At 48.6% G+C, this 22,544-nt stretch overlaps 1 protein-coding gene across 1 annotated transcript; it reads left to right on the top strand.

The window, feature by feature from the left end:
- Positions 1–3,916: 3,916 nt before the first annotated feature.
- TICRR (TOPBP1 interacting checkpoint and replication regulator) lies at positions 3,917–21,653 on the top strand (the record flags this gene model as incomplete). The annotated part of the gene is made up of 22 exons (XM_084293542.1): positions 3,917–4,576; positions 5,647–5,932; positions 6,474–6,715; positions 6,961–7,204; positions 8,522–8,654; positions 9,426–9,568; positions 10,310–10,518; positions 11,027–11,200; positions 11,686–11,780; positions 12,171–12,264; positions 12,438–12,517; positions 12,811–13,053; positions 13,640–13,736; positions 13,907–13,976; positions 14,684–14,824; positions 15,307–15,397; positions 15,853–15,914; positions 16,735–16,890; positions 17,605–17,762; positions 17,949–20,235; positions 20,847–20,957; positions 21,277–21,653. The coding sequence occupies 22 exons, from the start codon at positions 3,917–3,919 to the stop codon at positions 21,393–21,395; spliced, it is 5,895 nt and encodes a 1,964-aa protein (XP_084149668.1). The 3' UTR covers positions 21,396–21,653.
- Positions 21,654–22,544: the final 891 nt, after the last annotated feature.

Genomic DNA, 22,544 nt, shown 5'->3' with positions numbered 1-22,544 from the left:
CCGCAGCTACGCCCGGCGCCCCGGCACGCTGTCAGCCCGCGGCCCCCTGCCTGCCCGTGGCGGGCCACATATATACGTCGGGGAACGCGAGGTGGGGCCCAGGGAGGTGCCTGCAGCAGGATCACGTTTCAGACACGGAGACTCGCGGATGTGCTCTCTTCTCTCGCCCTCCTTCCTCCCTGGGAGGAGAGCCGGGGCTCCAGCACCTCTTCTCCCAGCAACTCCCGGCCGCAGTGAGCCCTGCCTCCCCGGGGGACTCGTAGCCGTGGAGCTGGGTGTCCTGCCCCCTGCCCTGCCCTGCCCCACAGCCCTCCCCGTCCCCTTTTCTGACCCTGCCACCCCAGCAGCCTCCCTGCCCGCGTTGTGTCCCGCTGCCCTCGCCCCTCGCTCGGCTCTGTGAATGCCCTTCCCCACTGCCGAGGATGCCAGGGCAGCCTGAGTCACCGGGCACGGCTCCATGAAGGTCCGTGGGACAGTCCCAGGAGGAAGAGGAAGGTAGATGCTTCCATCCAAAGGCCAAGATCATGCACAGGCACGCCGTGGCACTGCCAAGGCTGCCGGGTATCTGTAGGGTTACCCAGCCTGTCCTCCTGGCAAGACGAGCTGGGCTGGGGCTGCAGGAGCTGGGTGCCAGAGATGGGACCGGAGAGCTCAGCACTGCAGCCCTCAGCTGCAGGCTAAATAAACGTCCCCTTCTCCAGCATGGGGCTTCCTTTGGTGTTACACTGAACACAACTCTTCCTTTTTCCACCGTTCTGAACCAGGTGCTGTGCCCTCAAAGAGCCAGGCAAGTCCTTCAAGAGGAGCCCAGCTCCTTCCTCTGCCTGCGGATCCCGGAGATGCCTGTCAGTCTTCCAGAGATGAAAGACTGCAGCCCAGGCAAGCTGCCCAAATTTGCTGATGGCATCTAATTGTGGCCTGCAGGCTGAGCAAGCAGCGCTGATTTCTGTGTTGATTAGGCAATAATTTGAGTTTATTATTATTTCTTGCTTGCTTTCTTCGCAAACTGACAGATGGCAGAAAAATGCTGGGGATGGTCTCGAAGAGACTGATGGCTGCACAAAATCCTTCTCCAATCCCATTTGGGCTCCAGGCAGGGCAGAGGCAGCTTTGGCAAGAAGCTGGGAAAGGCAGCTCGGGAGCGAGGAGCACGTTTCTGTGGCACAGCAGCCAGTGAGAGATGCACCACGGAGGGTCACCTGGGAGCAGGGCAGCACGTAACCTAGCTGAGAAATCCTCTGGGCATCCAACTATGGGGCGGCTGCAGCCGTACACACCAAGAGGAGACCTTCAGCCAGAAAGAAGCCAAACCCATGAGCGACACCTGAGCCCTAAGTGCCAGCAGCTCTGTTGATAGTTGTGTGTCCTCCTGTCTGCTACGTGGCGGGACCAGTCCTCAGCCCTGCCCTGGAGCAGCTCTTGGAAACCTTGAGAAAGGAGACACGGGGGCACAAAGGAGCATTTCATAACATAAGGGGACCTGCTGGAGCCTGGTAGCCCGGCCCCAGCAGCTGTGCTCTACGTGGGGACTCCTCTTTAGCACAAGAAAGCAAACTGCAGAGCTTTCCAGCCTGGGGGCTCACTGAATTGCTGGCATCCCCCAAAAAGCAGCACCACAGCCGTGTCCCTGCAGAGCCCGGGAGGTCCCACAGGGGCTGTCCTGCAGCAGCTCTGTCCCCTGCCTCCCTCCTCAGCACGTGCAGGCAGGGCACGAGGGATAACAGCTTTTCTATCAGCCCGATAGTCTCACCTTGCTGCACCGCCTCGCGCTGCCCCTTCCTTATCGCCCTGCAGATCAGCACAGTTCCCCTGCCAGCCCGATGGAGCCGGCACGCTCTGCTGGCTGCCGCACACAGGGCTCAGCCCTCATCTGCTCTCACCCAGCCGTGCCCTGGGAGCCTCTTCCAGGAGCACAGCTCCCCAGGCAGCTTTGCAGGGTGATACTGGGATTGCCACACGCTAGGGTGAGCCACCAAATCCCTGTGAGCGTGCAGGTGTCTGTAAAGGTACCCCCAGCCCCCCAGCCCAAGGTTCGCTGAGGAAATCAGCAGGGTTGTGCAGGGGCTCGGGGCAGCTCCGTTTGTCCTTCTGCTCCGGGACGTGGAACTGGGCTGGCAGCGGGCAGGTCCCGGTTGCCTTGGGAAGGCTCTGGGTGAGGGTTGTACCGGACTGGTCCCAGCTGGGTCTCTCCCAGTTCCTCACTTTTAACGAGCACTAAAAATATTTCAGAGACGTAAAAACAAAATCTGAAGCGTGCACAAATCCCTCCCTCTTGCCTGGAGGCCTCCGGGCAGCTTCGCCCAGGAGAGGAGGGCACGGGGACTCCTTGGTTCACTGCGAGCTGTCCCAGCAGATCTTATCGCTGCTCGCACAGGGGCACCGGCACCGGGCTGGTCCCAGAGGTGACCGCAGCAGGTTTGTGCTGTGCATCCTGCTCCTCGGGAGGGGGCACAACGGGACACATCCCGCTCCACCCTGGAATGACACCGGAGCTCACGCCAGTGAGCAGATGGACTTTAATACCCTACAAGCCCCCAAACCTTCCTGCAGCTCTTGCTGTTGTCAGATTGCTGCCCAGAGACACATGGGGCAGCAATGCCCAGCCCTGCTCGCTGCTCCAAAATCAGGGGCAAAGCAGCAGCAGGCAGTACCCGTAGCACTGGGCACACAGGACAGGCAGGACACTGATGGGACATGATGTGGGGAAGCTCCGAAGCTTTCACGCAGCACAGGAGAGTCTCTGGGCATCAGCCAGCATCTCAGGTGACTCGTTGTGTGCGGGTCCTTGAGGAGTGTCCTGAAAGCAAAGCACCCAAAGCAATCCAAAACAAAGCTTTGTGGCTGGCTCAGCGGAATGAAAAACAAGCTGTCCACTGGGGCTGAACAAAGCGTCGGTGTGGTGGGAGAACAAACCTTGCATTTAGGTCTGGCGCTTCTCAGCCCCTATCTGAAGTGAGACCTCGCCATTAAATATTGCTCCAGGAGAAATGTCAGAAAAAGGTCAAAAGAAAGCACGACTTTTTTAAGTTCAGAATAGCGCTTTTTGGATCAAAGTGCCAACCAAACGTGAGCCCAACCTACAAATGATTTTTCTGGCGGCCTTCCCTTCCCTTCCTCCCACAAAACCACGTTTATCAGCAGGTAAATGATTGGCCAGCGAGAGCCCAGGGGCTTTACTGGAAAGAGGAAAAGTCGGTGTCCTTGGGGAGCGGGCGGAGAGGGCAAACCTCACAGCGAGGGAGGAGGAGGAGAGGCGTGCGGCTGTCCCCAGGGCGGTGCCGCCACGCTGTCCCCGCGCCCTGCACACAGCTCTGGTCCCAGGCGGTCCCCGGTAGTGCCGGTTCGTGTCACGCTCCGCTCGGTGCCCTCTTTGCGCTGCGCACCCTCCGCACGTGGTCCCCGCGAACTCCCGCCGGCGCGCCCCCGCCACGCTGACGCCCCCGCCCCGGCAGCCAATGAGAGGGCGCCCAGGCACTGACGTCACCGCCGCGCCCTCCCCTCCCGCCTTTAAGTTTGAAACCGGCGGCGGCCGCCAATCGGCTGGCCCCTCGCGCTTGGCCACGCCCCCTCGGGCTCCTCACCGCCGCCGGCCAATCGGGCGCACCCAACCGCGGCCAATCAGCACCGCTCCCAGACGGAGCGCGGGCCCGCGCAGCGCGCGTGCGCGGCCATCCGCGGCGAGCCAATGAGAGGCTCCGGTTGGGGAAGGCGGGCTGGCGGCGGCGGCCAATGAGGGAGCGCGAGGCTGAGGCGCGAGCAGACGAGCGCGTAATGGCGGCGGCGGCGTGAGGGGGAGAGGGGCCGCCGGGCCGGGGGGCGCCGTGAGGGGGCCGCGGGGCCGGGAGGAGGCCGTGAGGAGGCCCTGAGGGGGCCCTGAGGGGGCCCTGAGGGGGCCGCCGCCGCCGCCGCCGCCGCCATGTCGGTGCCGTGCTCGCCCAGCGCCGTGTTCCTGCTGGACACCTCCAGCCCGTGCCGGCGGGCGCGGCTGCGGCGGGGCGCCCTGCGCCTCCTCAACCACCTGTGCTGCCGCTTCGGGCCGCCCCGCCTGCGCTGGGCCTTCCGCTTCTTCGACTCGCTGGGAGGTCGCGGCGGGGCCTCGCGGGGCGGCGGCTTTCGGCAGCCGGGGCCCGGCGCTTGGGCTCGCTTCGAGGAGGAGCTGGCTGAGCGCATGGGGGCCGCACAGAGCGGCCTGCCAGGCCCCGCGCCCCGCGCCGCCCTCACGCACGGTGGGCTGAAGGAGACGCTGCTGGGCTTCCAGTGGGAGCGGCCCGAGATCGCCTCCCCCACCAAGCCCCTCCGAGCCAGCCGCAGGTCAGCGCCTGGGCCGGCGAGGGGAGAGGTTCCCGAGAACCTGGCGGCCCCCGAGGGCTTCGCCAACGCCGTGTTCCTCTTCTCGCCCTGTCCCCACTCCGGCCGGGAGCTGCAGCAGTTCGTGTCTGGCAGTGCTGCTGCTGCGCCCCTCGAGCCGCCCACGGCCCAGGAGGTGGCGGAGAAACTCCTGCCCAGGGGCGTCCAGGAGCTGCTGGTGGACCAGAAGGTCACGCTGTACTGGGTGGACACCGCTGAGTGGTCACAGGTAGGGAGCAAAGGCTCTGCTGGGCCATCTCTACACCGAGCTCCTGTACGAGAAGGAAGGGGATCCTGTTCTGTGTGGCGAGCTTTGGGTGGGAAGGAGGTCTGCAGCCACTGCCACGTAGCCTTGGTCACTAAGACGCTGACAGCTGGGATCGTAGAACTTGCTCAAAACACCTTCTAGTCCTACATCCAAATCATTTATAAAGACGTCAAAGAGGACTGGCCCTGAACTGGAGCCTTTAGGGACCCCACCACTGACTGTCTGCCAGCCAGATGTGGCCCCATTTGCCACAACCCTTTGAGCCCTGCCCGTCAGCCAGTTGCTCACCCATTGGATGACGTTTTTGTTCAGCTGTATGCTGGACATTTTGTCCAGTAGGATCCTAAGGGAAACTGTGTCAAAAGCTTTACTGAAGTCCAAAAAGATCACATCAGCTGGTTTCCCTTGATCTACTAGATGGGTTGATCTTACCATAAAAGGAAACCAAATTTGTCAAACAGGATGCCATCCGGACCCATGGGCTTGTCTGGGTCCAGGTGGAGCAGCAAATCCTGCACACGGTCAGGGTCGGTTGGGAGCTTGTCGTTCCCACCATCATGGTCCTCCTGCTCAGGGCAAGCTGGGTCCTGAAGCCCAGCATCAGCGTTGGAGACAGAGGCAAAGAAGGCATTAAATGTCCCTGCTTTGCCTATGTCCTTGTCATGGAAGCCGTAATGGAAGTTCTTTTGACTGAGACATGTCAGTGATTTACTAACTCCAGGGTTTATCAATGGGCTGTCTTGTCCTTGGAGTCAGGTAGCAGTGTGGCAGTTCAGCTGTCTAGATACTAAACTCAAAAACGCATCCTTGAAAGTACTGGCTACGTCTTAGTTCATTTGGAGTAGTCTTTTCTCTGTTGGGTGCCCCTGGAAGTTGGTAGAGTCCATGAAAACACTTGGGAAGAACTGAGATGCTGTTTGTGTGCTTGTTACACCACTTCTTCTAGAAATGTGCAGTCTTTATTTGTTGTTTGGGTAGAGATTGTCTCACTGCCAATGTGAACTGGAGCCCCCTCTGTTACTTCATTTCAGGTGATCGAATCCCCGGATCATGTTGGCTACTGGACAATGCTTGAGCTGCTCCAGCAGATAGGAGGCACCATTTTGCCATCCGAAACCTTAGAGCAGTGTTTGAGCCACCACAGGGTGCACCTTGGGCACGGCTTTCTTGGAGACCCGAGTTCCCCCGTGCTGCAGACGCTGCCATGGACGTCAGTTCTGCCGCTGGACTCAACCTTGACCTGCTTGTTTTCGAAGCCCTCCGTATTTCAAGCAGCATTCCCCAAGCAGGAAGGGACGTTGTTTCTCAGCATGCCTGGTAATATTTTTTAAGGCATAATAATAAGTCTGTTAGCCAGGGTTCTTGATCAGTTTCCATTGTTTACAAAATGAGTGGGAGTAACTTTAGATGTTTAAGGGTCTACGTTTCTTATGTGTGTTTTAAATCTTCTTATTCTTCTGGTATGAGAGTGATTGGCCTGTATTCCTGTTCGGGTCTCTTCCATGCTTTCCAGAAGTTTGGGTGCATGAGGAGCTCATTGCTGGTCCCGTACTACATAGGCGTGCAACCTTCTATGTGCTTTAGCTCAGTTTCTTCAATCTGGCTAAACCAAGAAGATGCATAAAAAGGCCCTTCAAAAGAAAACTCAGCCTTAAAGCAGCATGCGGTGTGCATTTTTTTTCTTCAGTAGTCCCTTCATGCGCTCAGCTCCTTCTTGAGAGCCTGGGGAGATCTTAGTGAAGAGCTGTTCCCTGTTTGATCTTGATACTTGTTTTTCTTGCGTTGAAGCTGTCTCCATCCAGATAAAAGAATTTTTTACACAGTTTAGGGCTTCTGTTTTTATTTTGTCCTTGCACAGGAGGAAAGAGGCAGGAAAAGTGTGCCGTGATTCTGGAACCTCTAGCCATGAGCCAACAACAACTGTGTTGTCCAGTCGATATCTTCCTGAAAGGCAGCTTGACGGGCTGGAACTGGATGCAGGCTGGCAGCTTTCTCACAGAGAGCTGGGTACTGCACATTTCTGAGGCTGACTGCGCAGAACATAACCGGGTGGTGTTTCATCAGCTGCTGAGAAGTCTAGTGGCTGAAGAACTGTCCATGGTAAATCTTTCTTTGCCCTAAACTAGTATCTGTTTTGAAACAAGTCATGGCAAAAAGGGTGACAGTGACATGTTATGAAAACAATAATGCTGCTATTTGTTATGCTGCAAATTGCTCATTTGGAGCTAGTTTTGGAACAGTTTTTAGAAGATCATGCATGTCTACAACCAGTTTGTAAAATGTTCATGCTCATTAAGTCTTTGTATATTTCCAGAAAATGTAAACGTATTATTTTTTTGATGTAGGTTGCTGAAGTGTCTCTATCCAAGACGTGGAGCCCCTGCACTGCGGTTCTGTCCCCACTTTCTGAGAGCGCCGCAGTTCTCACCCTCCTGCGTGCTGAGCAGACCGCAGAGGCTCAGCAGCACGACCTTGGAGGAGCTGTGGTGGAGGACCCTCCCCAAGATCCCACTCTGCATCTCCCGGATATTGTGCATAGCGTGTTGAGTAACATTGACATGTCAGCGGAGGATTCTCTAGCTAGCCCAGGTAGGTGTTAGGAAATGCAAAGCTGTATTTTGATCCGCTCTAGCTTCAGAGCCTTCCACTCCAAATCAGACCTAAGGATTTCCTCAGTGAGGAGTCTCATTTTGTCTTGATTTCTGTGGCTCAGGCCTTTCAGTTCTATTGACAGCATTAGTTCCTATTGCCTTGTAGGTAAAGCACAGCTGCACGTGCTTGGGGACAAGTTTTTAAAAAGTGTTATGTGGGCTACCTCTGTGAAACCTTTGCATGTGGCTGCACGGAGACTACTTTTGGCTCACCTCTTGCGTTAAGGTCGTGTGTCGATCTGCTTGAGGGTAGGAAAGCTCTGCAGGAGGATCTGGATAGGCTGCACCGATGGGCTGAGGTCAACTGCATGAAGTTCAACAAGGCCAAGTGCCGGGTCCTGCACCTGGGGCGCAATAACCCCAAGCAGAGCTACAGGCTGGGAGAGGAATGGTTGGAGAGCTGCCAGGCAGAGAAGGACCTGGGAGTGATGGTGGATAGTCAGCTGAATATGAGCCAGCAGTATGCTCAGGTGGGCAAGAAGGCCAACGGCATCCTGGCTTGTATCAGGAACAGTGTGACCAGCAGGGCTAGGGAGGTGATCATCCCCCTGGACTCGGCTCTGGTGAGGCCGCACCTCGAGTACTGTGTTCAGTTTTGGGCCCCTCGCTACAAGAAGGACATCGAGGTGCTTGAGCGGGTCCAGAGAAGGGCGACGAAGCTGGTGAGGGGCCTGGGGAACAAGTCCTACGAGGAGCGGCTGAGGGAGCTGGGCTTGTTCAGCCTGGAGAAGAGGAGGCTCAGGGGCGACCTTATCGCTCTCTATAGGTACCTCAAGGGAGGCTGTAGCGAGGTGGGGGTTGGTCTGTTCTCCCACGTGCCTGGTGACAGGACGAGGGGGAATGGGCTTAAGTTGAGCCAGGGGAGTTTTAGGTTAGATGTTAGGAAGAACTTCTTCACTGAAAGGGTTGTGAGGCATTGGAACAGGCTGCCCAGGGAAGTGGTGGAGTCACCATCCCTGGAAGTCTTCAAAAGACATTTAGATGTAGAGCTTAGGGATATGGTTTAGTGGAGGGCTGTTAGCGTTAGGTTGGAGGTTGGACTCGATGACCTTGAGGTCTCTTCCAACCTAGAAATTCTGTGATTCTGTGATTCTGTTAATGTGAATCTTATGGGTCTCCCAGCCTGATGTTTGGCTAGTAAATTGTCCCTCCATGAGGTGAGCTTTGGAAACCTGTCTTAGAGCCTCTATGGAGGCCAAAGCCTTCTGCCATTTCATTTAGCTTCCTTCTAATATTTTAATTTTTGTCTGTTCAGAAGAATCTCCTGTGCCAGAGTGGGTCCGACGGGAGCTGTCCGATACAGGGAGCTGGCATCCTTCAGTGCTTGAAGCATGGTACCATTCATCAAACGTTTGTGGAGCAAGCTCAGACCTGATGGAGTCATTCAGGTACTTCTTATGAAACCAGTCTGAGTAGTACTCAAGAATTTCTGCTCCCTTTTAAGGGAGCATGGCTGAATTGTTGCTCAAAGTGCTAGAATGAAATGCTCATCTTAGTAAACTGAGCACAGAAACAGAAGCATTATGTGCTTTTGCTTCAATATGCCTTGGTGTGTGAGACAAAAGGGAGTGGGAACAGGATATTTGGGTAGCAGTCAGCTTGCATTAAGGTCTTGACAGCTTCAGGAGTGAGATAGATGGTTTAAATGACCAAAGCTATTCAGATCTGCCAGGTGGCAGATTGCACCTCTTCTGCTTCAGTAAGATTCACTGCAAAGTGCTGGTGGTTTTGTTACCACCATTGGTGTTTACTGAGAACGTGTTAATCTGCATGCTTTAAAGATCTTGCTGAATGTAACATAAAAAATGCATAACGTAGGACAGCCTCGGTAGCATGAAGCTGCTCGTGTGTGCTTTTGACATGGATCAGTGGCATTTGTCGTACATCAGGCAACTCCTGCCTCCTGCTGTGCTTGTTTCCAGTTCGGTGTGATTCTTTTAAGCTGGAGGATTGGGTGGATTTATTGCTTCTGTAAGGCTGATAGGGAGCAGGCTTTAGAAGAGTACCAGCCTGTGTTACTTGCACTGTAGAATTGTGCTTCCCTAAGGCTTGCAGGAAGAAAGGCTCGCGCGTAGAAGCAGGTTCATATGCAGTAAGAACAAGAGGCGTGCCTCCCCCTCTCTTTTTTGATACCTGTGTTGAATTGCTCTTTTATGTAGGCTCCTGCAGGCTCCTTGTGCTAACGAGAAGGATGGTGCAGACCAATCTGAAGTGGAACTCTCAGAAAGTCTGTCTGAGCTGTACCAAAGAAAATTCAGTGAAATATCTGCCACAGCTGGACCAGGAAATAACAGAAAAAGACGTATGTATGATTTGAGATTATATGTGCATGTTACCAATTAAAGATGATAGAGATTTCTCAGCAGGCCTCCTTATTGTATAAACCCTAAAGATCCATCCTTTCCTGAGTAGTGGCATGCTTTAGATTTTTTTTCTCTATTTAAAAGACAGCATAACTTAAACACTAATATTGTCCTTTAGTACAACCCAGATAACTCCTAAATTCAAGGCTACACAGTGACTGACGATTAAAAAGCAGCATGCAGAGCTCTGCAGTTTCGCTAGTTGTTGGAACAGAGACTGCTACAACTTCTGCTAAATATTGGAACCTCTTTATTTTATTTATTTATTTATTTTTTTTACTAATTTGGAGAAATTGAACACTTTGTTTTCCAGAAGAGTTTCATTGTTACATTTTAGTATTTTAAGCAGTGGTGCAGGTATCTTCACAATATATCCTTAACCGTCAGATGTCTCCATTTCTGTGACACAAAATTGCTTCACGTATATGCAACTTCTGATTCTACTTGTAACTTACCTTGCAGTGAAAATTTTCCCTCACTTCTGACCTGGAGAACTTGCTACCTCCTCTGCTGCCTGTACATTTCACAGAGAAATACAATCCTTTTACAGCCTATTTATTTTCAACTAAAAGTTACTAATGTTGCCTGATAGCAGCACATAACTCTAAATTATGTCCTCCCTTGGTGGTGTTCCTGGCCCATTGTTTGGTGGAACTAACTCTCTTTCTGTTGCGTTGCAGGTGGGGTTCCCCGAACTCCAGTCAGGCAGAAGATGAAGACCATGCCCAGATCCCTGCAGATGCTTAATGTTGCAAGGCTCAATGTCAAAGCACAGAAGTTTCAACCTGATGGTGTGCCACCAGCAGTGAGTGAGAAGGTTCCGCAGAAGCTTTCAGCGAAAAGGTTGGATGAAAAATGGGAAGAAAAGGAAAAGGCTCTTAAAATATCAGTAGGCGAGTACTGACTTACCAGTTCTGATACCAGTCCTTATATTTGTAGGCGGTTATGTTGGATTTTTGGGGAAAGGCGAAAGAAAGAAAATAATGGAGTGGAGTACCAGTAGGTAGCGAGCAGATTGTTTGGGTTTCTATATCTGTGTTGTCATACTCTGGTTATTACTTCTAATTTTTCACCTTTCTCCCATTTGGTTTTTGTAAAGGTTTACATCATAATGTTATAATAGTGTTATAACCTCTGGAATTAGTTTCCTGCCCCATCTGAAAAGAATGATAAAGGACTGTGGTGTCCTTTGTTGTAGTTCTGTACCAAAAGAAGTAAAGCAAAGTACCCCTTGGTGATGTTTGGATCATTTGTTCTGGACCTAGGGCCGCTTCTGTTATTGTTATGTGGTCTGCGTGTGTCTTTGTTGGAGAAAAATCTTGTTAATGGCCTCCTGTAATCCTTTCTTCAGTTGGAATGGGGTTTTAATCAGTAAGGAGTGTTAAATTTCTGTTTAGTTGACTTCGATCACTTCCCTTGCAGACTTCAAAACCGAGGAGGAACTGCAGGCCCATCTAATTACAAGCTATCAGAAGGCTGTTGCTGAGGAAGTTATTTCATCTGTGTGTGCCCAGAACATGATCATGGCCGTTAAAAGGTTCTTGAAAGTACAAAATGCCAAAGAGAAAGAGGTAGGTAAGAATATGTAAGCAGGGTTGTTACCGATCTAGGAATTAGATTTTTTGCTATTTCAGGCTACTTTTTTCCTTCAATTTACCTTATTTTTTATATGTTTGCACTTGGTTAAAACCACTAACTCTTATCTGTCCTGAATCAGTTGTAAAAATCTGTAGGTAATTGTAAGGAATGTCAGAAAATCCATTTCAGTTATCAGTTCACACCATTGGTAAAAGATTGCAGCGGATCATTTTTCCTTTACATGGACCTCATTTTGAATTTTAATTTTGCCTGAAGACAAAAAAAAAATTTAACAAATTAAAAAAAAATTCTAACAAACCGTATCTTAAAGTTGTCTTCTGTTTTTGTTTTTAATGATTAATCTTTGGTAAGTCACTGAAATCAAAGCAATTCCTTCCTTGAAGGACAAATAAAAATTAAGCCGTTCCCAAGATAGTGGCACAAAATTACAAACTTTGTTGTAATTGTGTCTTTACAGGTGGCCTGCATGGAACAAGTCAGAAACCATCTCCTGAAGACAAGCAAAGTGCTCAGACAACAGCATGGCTCAGAGAAAGAAACCAAAGTCAGAGAGTATGAGACGCTTTATTTGCTTCAACTTCAGCGATGCTGTAGAGTTAGTTAGCGATTCTTGATGGTGGCTTTTTTTGTGCAAGTGGAAAGGTATTTACATGGGTAAATGTTCCAAAGAATCTTGGCACACTTCAAAAAACATTTCAAAGAATCAATGGTAAAAACATTTCATTAAATGCAAATACATATTATATGACAAGTATTGCAGCCAAAATCTGAAATAAGACATTTCCCATGCCACCAAAAGGAAGTGTTAACTGATTTAGGTTGTCAAAAGGAGCCACTTCCCCTACAATATTTGTTTTTTTTTTTTTTTAAAGTAAATGTTTTGAAGTAAATATCCAGTTTGCTCCAGATAAAGGGTCAGTAAATGACTGCTTGTTTTCTTAGGTGTCAACTTCAGGTATTCTTGCGCCTTGAGTTGTGTCTTCAGTGCCCTTCACTACAAAGCAACACTGATGAAATGGAGCAGCTGTTAGAAGAGGTAAGTAGATTATAGACCAGGTTGTGGTTTTAAGTGGCATGAGGGATGTAGACCTGGACCTTTATAGTTTTCCCCTCATTCTACTGTAACATTCTGTATTCCTTGCTAAAAATCTGGTGTTAACAACTATCATGGCTTAATCCATTTTTTCACCTGATTTTCTTCTCTTCCAGATGACAGACATGCTGCGCATTTTATGTCTGACTGAAGACCCAGCTTATCTCACAAAGTTTCTAGAGGAAATACTGGATTTGTAAGTTCTTTGGGGTAACTCGATTCTTACTGGGGACTGTGACTTTGGTTGTGTGCTCTCTCTGAGTAAACAGAAATCTACAGCTTTGATTTACTGCATTCTTGTAATTCTAAGAAGTTTAGACTATTCTGCTTGCTACACTTTTAATTAATGGAAACATAGCTGATAAGCATGTAAACTAATGGCAAAAAAGGCTTTTAATTGATATCTAAAGATTCAGTTTAAACCTGGGGATTGTAATGGAGTTGGTTTTGTGGGGGACTTTATTTGATGTGGGTTCTCTGATGTTCTAGGTATATGAATTCTATACCGAAGACCCTTGGAGATCTTTACTACAGTCTGGGTACACAAATACCACCGAAGCTGGCATCTGTTCTGCCTCCAGACTTCTTCAGTGATGATTCAGTGACTCTGGATAGCAAATCTCCAGGCCTTCCAGAGTCTTTATCATCTGCCCTAACTCCCAGTGCTGTTTGCCTACGCAGTGAGGGTGATCAGCTGGAGGAACTGCGCACCCGATCTGCCAAAAAGAGAAGGTAATAATCCCAAATGAGGGAGGCAGCTTGGTGCAGCCTGGCCTGCGTCTGTGGAGCTAACTAAACTATAGCTCTATCATTTTGGTTCTGTTGCTCAATGGCTTCTTGGGGCAAACTCAGACTTGCTGAGAGCTCTGCAAGCCTGATGGGAAATATGTCTCCCAGTTTTCATTTTAACTTCCCATTATTTTATTATATGAAAGTGTAATCTTGATTTGATTCTGTATGCCTGCTCTATGCACAAGCAGAGTATGGCCCTCTTCTGAGAGAAGTTCTGCTATGCAGTTAGGTGACCCTGTATCACTAAGGTTAAAACTGAGATTTACTGGAGCCCTCTGTGTTGAGGATTGCATGCGTTTCTGCAAACCGTGAAGTGAGTTTAATACCAACCTTAAAGTTAATTATAGTAGTTATATTGCAAATCATTTTTCAATATTGTAACAAATGATGTACTAACTAATAATTTGCAGTCTGAATTTAGATAAAGGCTTTCTATCTCAAGAGTCAAACCCATGTTTAATTGTCATTAGGTTGATAACTACACTTCTGATCTTATTTTAACTTCATCTTTGTATGACTTCTAAAGGAATAATATATTAGCCAGACACAGGAGCATGACAGAAGCATCACAGAACTTGCGTCAAATTGAGATTCCCAAGACAGCCAAGACTCCCCTCAGAAAGGTAAAACTCTCACAGAAGGGTTGTGTGTGGGTTGCTCGTGCAGGGGTGCAGCAACATTGTGAAGTGACACTTGAGTGGGGAAAAAAGAAACCTTGCTTTGTATTAACTCAGTAGGTGTGCCTTGTATCAAAACTTCCAGTGAGTCTGATTAATTTTTTTGTTTGTTTTAGGAGAGCTCACGTTCTCACCTTGCCACTGAGAAATCCCAACAAATGCCTCTGCAGAAAGAAGCAGTGCAAGGTATATTGACTTCTAGCTTTTCCATGGAAAGGTGCGTCTTCAGCACGTGCTATCCCTGTAAATTTCAGTGAGCTCATGAAATCATGCTGAAGCATCCTGGAAATCTGAAGGAAACTGCTGAATTCTGGAAAAAAAACTTTGACGACAAAAATAGTTGTTTTCTGTGTGCTCACGTACAGAAAACTTGCATCGTATATCCTGAAAAAAAAAAAAAAAAACAACCTTTCAGTTCTTCCTTGGCTGTTGCAATTATTTCCATCTGCTCTGAAAAAGAGTGAGGGCAGGAGAAAACTCTTACATCTGGAAATAGGATGTTTTTCCTCAAAAGTATGTAATAGGATTTAAATCCCACATCTGTTCCCCGAACCCACGTGTACTTCAGTTACGACTTTGTAGCTTACTCAGTGTTGCTCCATCTGGGATGCTGGCTGGCTGCTTTTCCTGTGGCACCTGCTAGCAGCTTATTGCTGGAAAGTATGGATAATACAAACTTGAGTCCAGGATAGATTTAGAGAATGACACAGTCCATAAACAACTCTCCCTCCCCTTCCCCCCCCCCCCTCCCCCCCCCCCCCCCCACAAACACAAAACAAACAAACAAACAAAAAACCAGGCCATTTTTCAATGTGTTCTGGCCTCTAAAATACTTCTGACTTGCTACTTTTTCCTTTTAATCTGATCCTTTCTTGCTTTGTCTTTCCTCACAGAGGTTACAAAGGTAAGGAGGAACCTCTTCAACGAAGGGATACGTTCACCATCCAAAAAGTCTATGAAAAAGATGCCTAGAAGCCAGTCAGTATCTGCTGTGGAAGGCCTAAAATACAAATGCTCTGATGAAGGTGCTAAGGGTAGGTCATAACTTGCATGTGTAGGATAGCTATGGAAGCGCTTCTGAAACTAATTGTGTGGTGTTATCAAATCAGGTGAAAGCATTTTGAATCATTGCTGTGATTGTTTGTAGAGAGAACAGGATGGCATTGGAACTGAAACCTGTTTTTTGCTGAATTCCATACACCTCACAAAGAAATCAAATGTTAAAAATGCTTGGTTACAAAAAGATCTGTGAATTAAGGTTAAAGAACGGAAGCAATCTTACGTGTGTCACATTAAAGTTAGTGCTATTAATAAATTGAGGGAATAAGAAAGAAGTGAAGACACTGGACTCTTAAATACATAGAATAATTTGAGTGCTGGGAGGCTGATCCCTAGTTGTTCCATATTGGCAGTCATTCATAAGCTGAAACCCGTGTGAAATTAATTCTTTCTCCTAACTGCTTTCTAATTGTGTGGTGCTATATCCATTCATTGCTTGAATTTCTTTATTTTTCAGATCATCACAAGTTACTGACCAAGAGAGTTGCAGAAACACCACTACATAAACAGGTCTCTAGGAGACTACTGCATAGGCAGATCAAAGGCCGGTGAGTAAGCTCTTTCTGAATTTCATCAGTAAGTGCTGGGTGTTTGATGGCTGAGCACAAGAACCAGATGTCTTTGTTTTCAAAGTGTCACCTTCACCTAAGGTAGCAAAGAGAACAGAGAACCAGTGGAGGCTAAGTTTCATTGTGTAAGTAAAAGTACTTTAATTCCTGCAGCAGAGTGCTGTTCAGGTTTAGCTGCTGCGCTGAGAATTTCTGAAGTGCAATCCTGACTTAGAGGTAGCAGTTTCGTGTGGAAGCAAATGCTGCCTATCCTACAGCTAGAAAGATGCTTATACTCAGTCATGTCTTAATAGGAGGCAGAGTGCTTACTGGCTGCTCAGGGTAGCCCCCAAAGCAGTGTATTGCAGAATATAGTACTGCTTTTCAGTTTTCATGGTACGTTTTGTTTTTGTAAATGAGAACAGTACGTGAAGTCTGAATTGTTTTTTTTAAAGGTCTTCTGATCCAGGCTGTGACACTGGTGTTGTAGAAGAGTCTCCAGAGAAGGCCATAATTGGTAAGCAGGAAGTTTTTTTTTGATTAAAGCTATTTTTGCTTGTTGTAGTCCTTAAGATGAGTGTGCTTCAATGTAGGTAACTCACAAATAAGTGACACAGAAGTATTCTACAGTTGTTGGTGGAGCACAGCCTCCTCTGATGGAACTATTTGCAGCTTGCTGCTTTGATTACCCTTTGACTATCCTCTGCATTTTCACTTGGAAAAGTTACTCTTTACCTGAAGTGAAGATATTTGAAGGACTTCATGGGTCAACAAGACCTTGAGCTGCTGTAATTATGGTCAAACCAGCACGTTTTTTTTAATGTAATGTGTTAGTGCTGGGACCCTAAAACTGCTCTGGCTTCTACTGTCACAGACAAGTGTTCTGCAGAGCCATGTGGCAATGTCATGTTGGCTACTGCTGTTTCTCTTCCTCAGGAAGGAAGAAGAAAAGAGCATGGTTGGGCAAGTAGGAAGGTAAAATTCAGTAAAAAGAGGAGAGTTAACTAATGGAGAGTTAACTAATCTGGATGTAACTTGGATTGAATATGGATTTTTCTAGTATTCCTTCTCGTGCAATTGCTGGAGAGGAAAGAAAGTGATCGTGACTTAGAGGACAGGAGACTATGATTTGGAAGGAGACTTGTGTGCATTAGTATTCCGAACACCCCAGGAAAGTAGAAGCGTTTTTCTTCACATACTTGCCTTTGTATGTGACATAATGTTACTGTGTGGAAGTTTCTTTTTAGTATGTTCTTTTCCATTGTGATCTGTTCCTGAAGATGTCACTATTGTTGAGGGAGAAAGAAGCTTCAGTCTCTGATATCATTACCTTTCAGAAGCAGGTTTAAGAAGAAGTCCACGCATCAAACAACTGTCGTTGAATAGGACCCACTCTGGTGTTTTCTATTCTGCTGCGCAGCCCAGCTCACAGAATTCACAGGGAGTCCACCAAGGACGAGAAGAGGAGAGCTGCACTCAGCAGGATGTAGCAGGTACTGAATGGAACCTGAGCAGGCTGATATTGCTGATCTGAAAAGCTGGCGTGGATAGCTCGAAGTTTGATTCGTTCTCTAAAAGACTGTAAGGAGTGAAGAGCTATCATGTAATGTCTTCTGTAGAGAGAAACTCAGCCCCACTAATTCTTGAACTGAGAATCTCCATCTGTAGGATGGAGAGGCAGCTATTTCTATGATGAGTACACTGCCAACTTCAACTAGTCAGGCCCATCTAACAGAATATCACTGATTGCCATTCTGCATCCCTTAAATGCAGTGAAACCCTGTCACATTTGGGACAGAAATCCTAAAGCTAGTTTGTCTCCTGGCTGCATAAAGGCATAAAGCAGTGACTGATGGGGTCTTCTTTGCTGGGTTTCTCACTAGGATTATCGGTTGCAATGGTTTCATTTATTTCTTTATATTTTACCTACTGGAATCCTTAGTCTTGAACTATAATTTTCTGATGCTATGAGCTGTAAATAAAATAGGAGGCTGAGCTTTTTTTTCTAGAGCACTGTTTCTATAGATGGATATCAGTTTTAGTTTGGGAAATAATAATTCTACTGAATCTTAACATCAGGCTAGAAAAAAAAAACCCTGCTAGGGCAGGCAGCTTTGTATACTACCTGTCCATACATCTGAAGTGATTGAGATGATTGTTCATGGCGGGTTTCTTGGTGTTAGTTGAATTGTACTATTCCATTTCAGCCATTAAGCTGCACTCCAAGAGCCCCACAGTCCAGACTCCCAAGAGACTCTTTTTTGGTGCAGTCATTGATACGTGTAGCCCTGCAGAGAAGCATTCATCTGGAAGGAGGAGAACAAGAAAGGATTCTTTAAACTTGGAGGAGCTGACGGCCTGTCAGGTAAAAACACTTGCCCTTCTCTTCCTTCAATCCCCTTACTCTGTGTTTAGTGAGACCAATACATCTTAAACTTAGTGTTTAAGTCTAATCAAACAGTTTGCTTTAAACCTTGAAGTAAATGTTAAGAAGGATGCGTAATACTGTTGGAATAGAACAAGGCTGATTCCTTTTTTTTCCCCCCTGCAGACGCTTAGAAAAACACCTCATAAATCTACGCAGAAGCTACTGAATTCTGCCAGTAAACTACCTAGGAGATCACCTCGCATTCTCCACAGGACTCCCCAAAAACTGGAGAAGACTCCCAGCAAAAGCCCAGCTGCTAAGCAGAGTGCAGCCAAGTGTTTGGGAAAGTATTTTTCTCGTCCTGTACAAGGGGCCAAGTCCCCATCTGTGTTACGGGAAAGTAAAAGGGTTCACTTACTGCAAGTAGCGCCTGAGGATCGTACTCTACAAGACAAACTTTCCCCTCCTTACAAAGAGGCTGCCTTACAAATGCCGGAGCATAACGAGGCATCAAACACTGTGAACTCCTCACTACCTCACAACAACTCGAATCCACTTGGTTCTTCCCCATCTGCCCTCCAGGAAAGCTTTCTTACAGAACTGCGAACTCCAAGGTGTTCCTTGAGATCCCTCTCAAAATTATCCTCCCCAGCTGGTACTCAGAGGCTCATCTTTCCAAGTGAAATTCGGGTGCAGCCAGAAGCAGTATCTCAAGCAATGGAAAGTACTCCCAGGAAGCTTGAAGATTCAGGTTCAAAGTTACCTGCACTACCTGCCAGCCCCCTGACTGCAGAAATGTCTGAGCTCACTGTGAAGCTGCAGTCTCCCTTCAGTTCTCCTCTCTGTGCCGCAGCCATCAGCTCTCCTTCCCATGTGCAGGCTGGGGAGTCTCACTGGGAACTTACTGTGCCTAAAACATCTCTCCTAAAATCCCCAGGTATCGCTGGCTCTTTGCCAAAGTCCCCACTTAATGCCTCCAAGCAAGGTGGGTGTGAGCCAGATTCTGGAGGAGAGGACCTCACACCACGTGCATGTGAAACACCTTCCAGAAATAAGGACAGCCATCGTGATAACGGTGATAGCTCTTGTGAAGAAAGCCTCCAGCTCTCTAAGTCCCAAATTCCTGAAAATACCCCTGTGTCAGAGAAAAACAAACCAGTGGATGTAATGGCTCAGAACTCTTCTCCAGGAAAGGACCCAGAAAATGTGGATGAGCATTCCTCTCCAAAGCTGCCTGCTGGAGAATGTGCACTGAGTGCTGAGACGGAGTGCGAGCAGGTGGTTAAGGAGGGAAACTCCAGTGCGAGCACCTGTGAGTCCTTCTTAAGCAGTTCTCAAACAAGCAGCGATGAGTTGGAGGCAAGAAGCCTCCTGAGGGAAGAATACACGAGGACAAAGGCTCCGTCTCTCCGGAGGCCCTCCAGGTGTGCCCTGAGTACTTCACCTCCTCTACCAAAGTCTACTCCTGCCTACTCCTTGCGCTGCACCGCAGACAGGAGGCAGCGGGAGGCCGCAGCACGGATGGGAAACCCTGAGCTTCCAGCCAAGTTCTCCACCCCTAAAAGCCATTGCAAAGCGCCTTCTGCCAGCCCACCCACTTACGAGGTCGAACTTGAAATGCAAGCTTCAGGCTTACCCAAGCTTCGCATTAAGAAAATCAGCTCTTGCTCAGCGCTGGAGGTTCAGCCTGAAGCAAGTGCCAGCAAACCCAAGGGAGGAGAAAGCCCCTTCGGTGATCTTGCTACGGCCTCGTGTAGCAAACACCCAGGGAAGCTGGCAGCTGCCTGCGTCTCACCCTCCTGCTTCCGCGCTTTCCACAGTACGCCTGGGAAAGGTGGGGGGCAGACCTACATCTGCCAGTCGTGCACCCCAACGAGCTGTGCTTCGAACGCCACCTCCCCGTCTCCCCTGGAAGCAGAAGTTCCCCAGACGCCTTCTCCAAAGCTGAAGGGGAAGAGCACCCCTGATGCTATCAAGGACTGGCCTCGGAGGAGGAGAGCAGCAGGCAGCACTGCTAGCGCTGGCTCTGGTCGAAACGAGAAAACTGCGGATGAAAGAAGGATGTCAGCAGGCAGAGAAGGAGAAGTGAAGGTCTTGGAGCGCTGCAGCAGCAGAGTAATAAGTATGCTCGGAGAGTTTGAACTGGAAGGGATTTGCAGGCTGCAGGATCAGGCATCTCCTCCTGATTCTGATCCCAGAGCTGAAGAGAGCTTTGTTGTGGGAACTTTTGGCTTAAAATCGCGGAAGCGGACATTTACATCCCTATCTCCAGAGAAGGAGGAGAATCACGAGGCTAAGAGAACCTGCAGTGACAAGCACAACTCGGATCCCTGTGTCTTTTCCCCAGATGAGGGCAACAGAAGCAAGTCAAGAACAGACTCGGTGCTTTCTGAGAAGCCCAGAGCGTGTTCACTCGTAACTCCTGTGCAGCCCAGTTGCATGGGGGATGATGATGTCTTCCTTTTATCAGGTAATTAAGTGGCTCTCTTGAAATTCAGAGATGGCTAAAAGTGTGGGGTAGGGGAGAGAAAAGGCACAACTATTTTCTGTCTGTCTTAGGGAGACTGAGATGGAGAGGGAGAGTGGGTTGCAAGTGACAAGGAAGCTAATTATGTGGAGAGGCAGATCAGCTGTGAGGAATTCAGCTAGTGGGATTGTTTGTGAGAGTTTCATCAGTGGAGTAATAATGATGCAAAAGGGTAATAAATGTGAAAGAGCAGGAGGCTGGACAAATTAAAAGGAAAAATTAAGAATTGCATCCATTTCCTCCCTGTAGAAGCACATAGTGGAAAAAGGTTTGGTAAGGTAACTACAGCACACAGGATGGAATACAAACCATGGCTTGAGGAAAGTGACAGCACTCATGCTGCAGTGTGTGTTGAAATTGAACCAGGCAATGAATTCTGAGAGAATGAAATGTGTGAAGGTGCAACTGCAGACTTGCTTGGTGCCAGAAACCCCCAGTTTTAGATAAATTGGAAATATTACTTGTGCTGATGGAAGCTTTGAGGCTGAGTAAGGGCTGAGACTTAAAGGCGCTCTCGAGCTGTCAGTTTGCAGCGTGTCACTCTGCTTCTCCAGGTACAACTCCACCGCTGAAGAGCGCGCTGTCTGCGAGCAGCCTCCTGGCGCTGACTCAGTCTCCGCTGCTGTGTAAGGGGCAGACGCCGCCGGCTCGGAAGCGTGCTCGAGGTAACTCCTTGTGCTGTAGGGGAGGGCTGGGCTCCAGCAGGCTGCCCGGTGTGCTCCCCTTGCCTGCAGTTAAATGAGAGCACAAGCAGGCCGGGGCTTGGGCTTGGTGCAGCGAAGCACTTCTGTGCTGTGTCTTCTCTCACACTTCCTAAAAATTTGGTGTGAACTGGGACGTTTGGAAGGTGGGGTGGTAGCAGTGAAGAAAAGAGTAGCAGAACAGGAAGTTGAGCGTACTGCTCCTGGTGATACTGGGTTTCTTGGAGTCACCAGGAAGTAAATTTTGAGCAAATTGTGGCTTTAATTTTTTCATCTCTTGTAGAAGGAGAATCGGATGCCCTTGAAGTTATGACCAACCAGGAGCTGTCTCCATTCCACAGCGTGGCTTCCAGGAAGCGGCCCCTCAGCAGGACTTACTCCCGGAAAAGGCTGCTCAGCTGAATTTGGAGCCAGAACAACATGGGAAACTGTTATCTGAGCTGTACCATGGGGATTTTAACAAGGAACTTTTAATTGGTGCTGTCCTGGAGCTGTCTGTATTGGTGGGAGATGGGATGGAGGAATAGGGCAGTGGAAATAAGGACCGTCTAAAGGTTTTAACCTCAATTATGTCAGCTCTCTGCCCTGACTGACACTTCTCCTGTGTGTAGTAGCTGAGTTGTGCAGTTAAGGTTCAATCCTGCTCAGCAAAGAGGGAGAATTGCCCACCTTTGACGGCTTTCTTGTAAAATAAACTGATCTGAATTTTCACTACATCACTTGGTCAGAAGTCTGTCTCTACCCCACGTTGTGGGCAAGAGGTGGTGGCTGCATGAAGGAAGCTGGAGGTGAATGTACAGAAATCAGGCTGCGTGCTCCTTGGTTTGTCTTGTCCTCCTACTAACTGGGGCCCTCTGTTAGCTGCATCCACTGTGCCACAGACAGGGACATTTGAGTGGTAAAACTTGGAATGGAGTAACTGGAGATGAGATCAGGTGATTTGCACTTCCCCTTTCTGGCTTTTAATTCAAATTTATGTTAAATTTCAAATGGGAATTGTGGTACTGGTGCTCACAACTTCAACTGAAGTGGGGGCTTGCTTCTAGTCAGGAGTCCCCCATCGTTAAAGCAGGTACCCGGGGCTCCTCCACGTGAATGGGGTCAGTGCCATGGCACAGGACTGTATTTAACCTCCCTTACAGCTGGAAGGGAACGCTGCTTTATTTAAAGCCCTTTATAGGCAGGAATGGAAAATGATGTTGACCCAGGGCTGCTTTGATCCTGGATGCTTTGATTGCACTGCTGTCTGGAGCTGCTTTTCCTACTTCGTGTAGGAAGCCTGCCAGCTCAGGCTCTGTGGGCAGAGGAAATGCTGAACTCCTGACTGGAAAGCAGTGTTGGGAACAGGTATTTGTCATGGTTATTCTGAGTGCTTACAGAAGCAGGTACACTAGATCCCATGCAGTGAGCGGTAAATAAACTCCTTTCCATACACCAAACACCTTTGCATACCCCAAGTAAATGACCACTGCAGCCTCTGGCAATTGCTTCATAAAACTCACTCTGCTTTATTAGAAAAGTTACAAAAAGTTCCTACAAAAACCTATTTAC

Source organism: Netta rufina, assembly GCF_964035555.1.
Source record: "Netta rufina genome assembly, chromosome: 11".
In the NCBI taxonomy this organism is placed as follows: Eukaryota; Metazoa; Chordata; class Aves; order Anseriformes; family Anatidae; genus Netta; species Netta rufina.
This window is presented reverse-complemented; position numbering and strand designations above follow the sequence as displayed.